General features: G+C 51.2%; 1 protein-coding gene across 1 annotated transcript; it reads left to right on the top strand.

Moving 5' to 3' along the window:
- The first annotated feature begins 873 nt into the window (after positions 1–873).
- On the top strand, positions 874–5754 carry LOC138645444 (tripartite motif-containing protein 14-like). Its single transcript, XM_069734779.1, has 2 exons — positions 874–1090; positions 3334–5754. Exon 2 carries the CDS (start codon positions 3377–3379, stop codon positions 4475–4477), a length of 1101 nt encoding a protein of 366 aa, XP_069590880.1. The 5' UTR covers positions 874–1090; positions 3334–3376; the 3' UTR covers positions 4478–5754.
- Positions 5755–8510: the final 2756 nt, after the last annotated feature.

The raw sequence follows: 8510 nt of genomic DNA, 5'->3' as shown, positions 1-8510 counted from the left end.
GGAGGAGGCTGTCAGGATGGAGGAGGCTGTCAGGATGGAGGTCGCTGTCAGGATGGAGGCTGTCAGGATGGAGGTCGCTGTCAGGATGGAGGCTGTCAGGATGGAGGTCGCTGTCAGGATGGAGGCTGTCAGGATGGAGGTCGCTGTCAGGATGGAGGCTGTCAGGATGGAGGAGGCTGTCAGGATGGAGGAGGCTGTCAGGATAGTGGAGGCTGTCAGGATGGAGGTCGCTGTCAGGATGGAGGCTGTCAGGATGGAGGTCGCTGTCAGGATGGAGGCTGTCAGGATGGAGGAGGCTGTCAGGATGGAGGAGGCTGTCAGGATGGAGGTTGCTGTCAGGATGGAGGCTGTCAGGATGGAGGTCGCTGTCAGGATGGAGGCTGTCAGGATGGTGGAGGCTGTCAGGATGGTGGAGGCTGGCAGGATGGAGGCTGTCAGGATGGAGGCTGTCAGGATGGAGGTCGCTGTCAGGATGGAGGAGGCTGTCAGGATGGAGGCTGTCAGGATGGAGGAGGCTGTCAGGATGGAGGTCGCTGTCAGGATGGAGGCTGTCAGGATGGAGGTCGCTGTCAGGATGGAGGCTGTCAGGATGGTGGAGGCTGGCAGGATGGAGGCTGTCAGGATGGAGGTCGCTGTCAGGATGGAGGCTGTCAGGATGGAGGTCGCTGTCAGGATGGAGGCTGTCAGGATGGAGTCCTATGGTCACCACTTTGTACAGGGACAGGCCCCGGAGCGGTTATTACACCGCTGAGCATCCTCCGGTGTCCACAGTCTGTCACACGGCGCCTCCGGCCTCCTCCTTCCTCGGGCCTGTCAGTGACGGCGGTAGATAACCGCCATATCCGGCCGGTACACCGTACACCGCACGGGCCCGAGCCGCCGCCTACCTGCGTCCCGCGTGTGAGGAGACTGGAAGGATGAGGTGACTGCGCCGCCGCCTAACGGCCAGAGTGCAGCCTAACCTGCTGCTGAGCAACCCAGCGCGGCAAAGCAGAGAGGCAGCTGATTGGTTGTTCCGTGTAACGCCAGAGCTGATTGGCTGCCGGAGTGTGTGAGGCTCTTCCTCGGTCTTCTCCTGGGTGTCGGGACGGTAAGTCGCGGGCGGGGCGCTGTGTCCCGTGTGTCAGGCCCGGGGCCTCCGCGGTCACACTACTCACCGGCTCCGTCCACACCGTGTGCGGTTTAGTGATGGGACTTCGGGGTTTTTTTTGGGAATCGGCTCTTTCGGCTCGGCTCAGCAAGAAGAGCCGGCTCTTTCGGCTCTTGAATCGGCTCTTCAGTAATCTCACCAAAATAATGACACAAAACCTTCTAGTTAACAGATTAACATTGTTTATATTATTTTTCATTATAAGAACATCAAACAAATGCAAAAAATGTGCAAAACAGCAGTATAACTTAACAGTGAAACATTTTTAGAAGGTCATTAGGACAAATTGGCATTAAGAAACACTAAGTGCCTCAGTTTGGACGGGCTGATCCGGTTTCTTCTCTCTGTGATTATCTGCCCTGTTTTGGAGAAAATTCTCTCTGAAGGGACTGATGTTGCTACTGAACACAGGGCAGGATGCCAATAAAGGCTTCTTTCACACTAGTGTCGGGCTTGGCCCGTCGCAGTGCGTCGGGCCGAGGTTACCGACGCTAGCGTTGTCTCCGCCGCACAACGGGTGCAGCGGATGCTGCTTTTCAGCGCATCCGCTGCCCCATTGTGAGGTGCGGGGAGGTGGGGGCGGAGTTCTGGCCGCGCATGCGCGGTCGGAAAGACGATCCGTCGGCTGCAAAAAACGTTACATGGAATGTTTTTTGCGGCCGATGGTCTGCCACAACACGGCGCAACCGTTGCGTGACAGTTGCGACGTGTGGCAATCCGTCGCGTAATGTTAGTCAATGGAGAAAAAACGCATCCTGCAAACACTTTTGCAGGATGCGTTTTTTCTGCAAAATGACGCATTGTGACGGATTGCAGTTAACGCTAGTGTGAAAGTAGCCAAAGATGTAAGAAGACAGTGCATGAGGACAAGTGAAACTTGAGCTGAGACTGGCTGCTCTGTGGTCACATGTTCTGCATTCATTTACATCCTGCTTCTGTATTGGCCGGGTGAATGAGATAACACTGTGCGCTGCTGCCGACTCCTCTCCTACAGCACTTTCAGCAGCAGCTTTCCTCTCTCCCCTCCAGCACACAGTCTCTCCTGGCTCCTCTCCTCCCCCTCCACCACCAGGCTGAGGGAAGGGAGGAGAGCAGAGAGCCACTAGATAACAAGCGGCTCACTGATAGGTGCCGGCTCATATCGTTCACAGTGAAGAGCCGGCTCTTTGAGTCGGCTCGTTCATGAACGTCACATCACTAGTGCGGTTACCACATACCATAGAGGGGTCCTCACCCAGAGGCTTCAGTATAGCAAAGCCCCGCAGACACCGTGCACACAGGGCCCTAGCGCAGCAGGCAGTGTGTGACCGCGTACACTGAGCTCACGGCCCTGGGTAACAATTATTACACATGTACATTTATGTGATATGCAAATGAGGGGGCCCCGGTGGCCCTTGGCATGTCCCTAGGGGGCCGTCCACCCTGCTCCCTGCATAGTAAAGCCTTACAGTGATTGGCGGGTCTGTGACCGCTGTCAGATCCCTGTGTCTGCGCACTGACACTGCAGGAGCGGTGTGATCACAGTGCACACTATGATGGATGACGGCAGTACTCAGCAGCCCCATGTCAGGACGCCCCGTCCTCCTCACTGAAGCCCCTCACGTTCTACATTTTCGGGGGCAGGAGCCACCATCAGAGCGCATTGTGTGCGCATCTGCCCTGACACACGATGAAAGCCCCTGATGTCCGCCGTTCCTCGTACCTTTCTGGTGGGGACACATGCGATATAAAAACAATGAGCATTCAACCCCTTTAATGATAAAATTCATCATTTCGTCCCTTTAAGGTGCTTTGCGACTTCACTATCGGGGTCCCTGCACCCGTCTTGACGTCTGTGAAGAGGATAATGGCAGCCAACTGCCAGTGGGGGGCGATGTCCCTGCGCCTGTGGACTTGCTGTCACTTGCAGCTGGGGGGCGACACTCTCAGGCGGGGGTACATAGGTACACGATAAATAAGATCCCTTTAATCCTCCCCATAATTTGATGGCGGGAATAAGTTATAGACACCAGGCTGATTGGTCATCTCTCCCTGCCTTTCCCCAAGCTCAGGTCTTTCTGCATCAGGAGCCTCTCCCCAGAGCTCGTTTTTGGCCTTGGAGCAGTAGAATGTAAATATTTGTGTAAATAATGATCAGCTCCAGTTTTTTGTGTGAATTGGGTTTTTTTCCTTCTCTTTTCCAGACAGCTACCACCGCTCTCAATATTCTCCTTGAAGCCGTGGACCATGGCGGACACGATCCTGAAGAAGCCGATCGTCTGCCCTCTGTGCAAGGCGGCGGGCTGCGGACATGACCAGGGTGACGCGGCGGACGCCCCCCGTCACGAGCTGCCGAGGGCTGAGGATGCCAGGAGCATTGCGATCCACAGACTTATGAGATCGGTGACCGTTCTGAAGGAGGAGATGAAGACCCTCGAAGAAAAGAGCGAAATAATGAAAGGTAACATCAAAGGCTTGTGCCGCATCTTCCTCGACTCCCAGCTGGAATCCATGATCTTCATGGAGCAGAACATCGTCCAGCAGAAGGTTCAGCTGTGTACGGAAATGATGATGAAAATACTGAATGTGAAGGAGAGGGAAATGTTCTTATCCCAGGAGATCAAGCTCTTGAAGGATCTGTGCAGCCAACGCGATCCTGTGGCCTTCATGCAGAACCTAAAGATCTACAAGGAGCAGAAGACCGAATTCCAGGCCGGACCATCGCCCCAATGCACTGACATCGACCACATGCTCTTCTCCCTGATATTTCAGAAAAATTTGGAAAACTTTGCAGAGTTGGTCCAAAGAGTGTTGGGCTCCCATTGCCTCCACCTGAGGCTTAAAGCCAGCTTTCTGCTGAACGAGGCCACGGCCGGCGGAAGCCTCCTGGTGACGGCCACCGGCAGAGCCGTCTTGTACGTGGGGCGTAAAGGAGAGCCCGGTCCGAAGAGATTCAAGACCTGCAACGTCTTCGGCAAGGAGGCCTTCTCGTCCGGAAAACACTACTGGGAAGTGAGCGGGAGCAAGACGGGCGTGAAGAGCGTCGGCGTGGCGTACCCGTCCATGGAGAAGAGAGGTCTGGACGCGTACCTAGGGTACAACCAGAAGTCCTGGTGTCTGACCTGGTGCCGCGGGTACATGGAGGTGTGCCACGACTCTCAGAGCAGGGAGGTCGCCTCTGAAGGAGACGAGCCGTCCTCCGTGGCCGTGTATCTGGACTACGAGGCCGGCCGGATCTCCTTCTACCGGATCGAGAACCCTGTCGTGCATCTCTACACCTTCTTCGCCAGCTTCAGCGAACCGCTCCACCCCGCGTTTTACGTGGTCTGCGGCTCGATCAAGATTTAACTCTTCAAGGTCTCCTGCACGGAAATAGATCATTTCCTAGCAGCGCAATATCCCTTTAACAAGAAAAAGTCACGATTCCTGAGTTATTAAAGGGACAGTAAAAAAAAAAAATTGGAAAAACGTGCTTACTTCCTAAAACAGCACCACCCCGCTCCCAGGTTGTGTCCGGTACCGCAGCTCAGCCGCCCTGACAAGTAAATGAGACTGAGTTGCAATACCAAACACGACCAGTTGGGGCGCTGTTTGTAGGAGAGAGCAGCCATGTTTTTCTAATTATTATTTTTTTCCAATTTTGATATCTATTCGGAGAGGGGCGTGCCGGGGCTTGTACCTCGTCTCGGGTCAGAGATCGATTAAGGGTCGTTTAGATGATGGGGGGCAGTAGTGTCCCGTTCGTAATAAGTCGGTAAAGTTTTTACATTTTCTATAGTGTTTTACATAATGTTATCGTTTATCTCTGGCTGATAAATTAGAGAATAGCTGAGCGTTACACAGATATTTAAGGGTTTTTTTTTTTAATATTTAAAAGAAAGAATTTTTGGATAAAAATCATTTTTGCAATTGGTTTTCATGAAGAATTGCGTTTTCTAGCCTCGTTGCAGTGCCCTGTCTAGCTGGCTGCAGAACGGTGTAACTGGGAATCCATCAGTGAGCTCGTGGGTGAGGAAGAACAAGTAAGGCCGGGTTCACACATCCGATTTTATCCATCCAAGTACGGACCGCGATGTTCGGGCAGGCTGCCAATCTCCTGATCCAAGACGGAGGATAAGAACGAGCTCGCTGCTGGATTCTCACTTTTCTCAGCAACAGATAGAAGAAGGAGGAGGCAAAGTTTTAATGAAACCCAATTACAAAAATACACACAAGTAATATCCCCTGTAGGAGTCCGAATAGTTTATAAAATCCATAAAAACAGCGCCAGGTTCTCCAGTCACATCCAAAGCTTCAGGAGTGATCATTTCACTTCTGCCCTTCACTGGCAGTGTGGGATTGTAGATGCAGCTTTGGGTGTGACTAGAGTATAAATTAAGGATGGACCAATAGCGAAGAAATCAATTTTTTTTAATAACTTTCCATTAGTTTAGAATCTGCAGGAGCATTTACACCTGGGGGAGGGGGGGTGGCGACGGGGACCATCTCTCTTCTTCCATCCGTTTTGCAGCTTCTCACTTTACAGCAGCCACACAGATTCTCATTTTCTCCGTTTAGTGATAACTATAGCCGATCGACTCGATCTCCTGCTGTCAGAGTTGTGTTATTTAATAAAGTTATGATATAAAAGCACAATGGCTTCCTGCTTACGTAGCACCATTATTACTGTCCCCCCCATTACAAGGAGCAGAGCGGCTTCTCTAGGTGTTAGGGGGTCTCGCCTTCATAGGTGACAGCGCCTAGACTCGTGTAACAATTGCGACATCTAGTGGACGAGCATCGGAATGACACCACAACCGAACATCTGCCTAATTCCCAGGACCTGGCAATAAACGGGGGACTTGTCCCGACCGTTCGGGGGGTTTTACTGTATTTTTCTTTCATGGTCTATTTTTTTTTTCTCCATTACAGCTGACAAGATGCAGTCTTGGCTCTGCTCAACCTGTAGACATGAGGAAAAAGTACTGCCCTGAACCATATAAAGTACGTCTGTCACTCATTGTGCCCAATTCTATAGTTGCTGCTTTTTTTTCTTCTTTAGTCTTGTGGTTTTTTGTTAATTTTTTTTTCTCCTCAAAATTTTTCAAATTAACGGACTTGGTCATGTATTTCGTACAAAATCAAAAAAAAAGAAAACCAAAAAAAAACCTCTTTTCTGCCCGATTTATTGCATTCGGACATTGCTGTTCGTTTTTCCTGTGTTCGGCTGATTTATCAATTGGCGACTTTGTAAAAAGTTGCCAAATATTTTTGTGCAAACCTTCTCCCGTTTCCTTGAGTGATTTTGTGCAAATTTTGCAACTTTCAGTTTGTGACTTTTTTGCACTAAAAAGTTAGATCATTTTTTTTTACTTTTCACAAATTCATGCGTTGTTCCATTTTTGAATATTTTGGTGCAAAAAACGTCAACTGACGTAACACAGGCCAAACAGTATATAACACAGCCCACATAGTATGTAACACTGGCCACGTAATATATAGCAGCCATGCAGTATATAACACAGCCCACATAGTATATAACACCATACCTCCCAACCGTCCCGGATCCAGCGGGACTGTCCCGATTTTGACAGTCAGCCCCGTGAACCCGGGCGGGACATTACTGTCCCGCACTGGTTAGGAGGTGTGTAATATCACCCGGTCAGCTCCCTGAGTCCCTGCACCCGCAGAGCAGCACACCACATATTGGCTGCTCTGTGCGCACAGGACCTGTGATGAGGTCACAGGATGGGAGGAATCGGGGTCACATGATCGGGAGGACATCCGTGTACAGGACTCTGCTGGTTGTAATGGCGCTGGAGGAGGGTAAGCGTATGTGTGAGGTCAGGAGGTGTTTACAGTGTGGATGTAGCAGAGCCGTGTGTGTACGGTGTGTATGGATCGGAGCAGCGTGTGAAAGGTGTATTGAGCAGAGCCGTGTGTGTGTAAGGTGTACGGAGCACAGCCACGTGTGTACGAGGTGTACAGAGCGGAGCAGCGTGTGAAAGGTGTATGGAGCGGAGCCATGTGTGTAAGAGGTGTGCAGATTGGAGCAGAGTCGTGTGTGTACAAGGTGTACGGAGCGGAGCCACGTGTGTACGAGGTGTGCGGAGCAGAGCCATGTGTGTACAATGTATACGGAGCGGAGCAGCGTGTGCAATGTATATGGAGCGGAGCCGTGTGTGTACGAGGTGTAGGGAGCTGAGCCGCATGTGCAAGGTGTATGGAGCACAGTTGTGTGTGTACGAGGTGTGCGGAGTGGAGCCGTGTGTGTACGAGGTGTATGGAGAGGAGCCGTGTGTACAAGGTGTACAGAACGGAGCCCCATGTGCAAGGTGTATGGAACGGAGTCGTGTGTACGAGGTGTATGGAGCGGAGTCACATGTGTACGAGGTGTACGGAGCGGACGCTGGCTGTGTCGGATCGGAGCAGATATTGCTCCTTGCTCTGACACTGACTGGCACAGGAGACACGGAGAGGTCTTTATCAGTGGCATATCACAGCTGCAGCAACGTGAGCAGTCAGTGGCGCAGCTGGATGACACCATTCAGCGCCGTGGGAGTGGAAGCTGCCGGCTGCTGCGAGGGTGCGCGGTGAAAGGCGTGTGTGTGTGTAGTGATGGAGAAGGCAATGATGGGGGTGCGGTAACCATGTGTGGCCATTATACTGTACCCAGCATTGTGTGGGGCCATTATACTGTATGGAGCATTGTGTGGGATCATTATACTATATGGAGCATAATGTGGCCATTAATACAGTATGGAGCAATATGTGGAGCCATTATACAGTAAGGAGCATCATGTGTGGCCATTATACAGTACACAACATGTGTGGCCATTATACAGTACGAAGCATCATGTGGGGCTATTATACAGTATGGAGCATAATGTGGGGCTATTATACAGTATGGAGCATAATGTGGGGCCATTATACTGTATGGAGCATTGTGTGGGGCCATTATACTGTATGGAGCATAATGTGGCCATTATACAGTATGGAGCAATATGTGGAGCCATTATACAGTAAGGAGCATCATGTGTGGCTATTATACAGTAAGGAGCATCATGTGCGGCCATTATACAGTATGGAGCACTGTGTGGCCATTATACAGTATGGAGCATCATGTGTGGCCATTATACAGTATGGAGCACTGTGTGGCCATTATACAGTATGGAGCATCATGTGTGGCCATTATACAGTATGCAGCATCATGTGGGCCCATTATACTGTATGGAGCATCAAGTGGGGCCAGTACACTGTACGCAGCATCATTTGGGCCATTATACAGTATGGAGCATCATCTGTGGCCATTATACAGTATGCAGCATCATGTAGGCCCATTATACTGTATGGAGCATCAGGTGGGGCCAGTGCACTGTATGCAGCATCATTTGGGGCCATT

This window comes from Ranitomeya imitator, chromosome 7 (assembly GCF_032444005.1).
Source record: "Ranitomeya imitator isolate aRanImi1 chromosome 7, aRanImi1.pri, whole genome shotgun sequence".
Taxonomy (NCBI): domain Eukaryota; kingdom Metazoa; phylum Chordata; class Amphibia; order Anura; family Dendrobatidae; genus Ranitomeya; species Ranitomeya imitator.
Note: the sequence above shows the minus strand (reverse complement) of the source record. Positions and strands in the feature narration are given on the sequence as shown.

Excerpts from the sequence above, each read along its gene's own strand:
- LOC138645444 (XM_069734779.1), top strand. The coding sequence starts at position 3,377 with ATGGCGGACACGATCCTGAAGAAGCCGATCGTCTGCCCTCTGTGCAAG.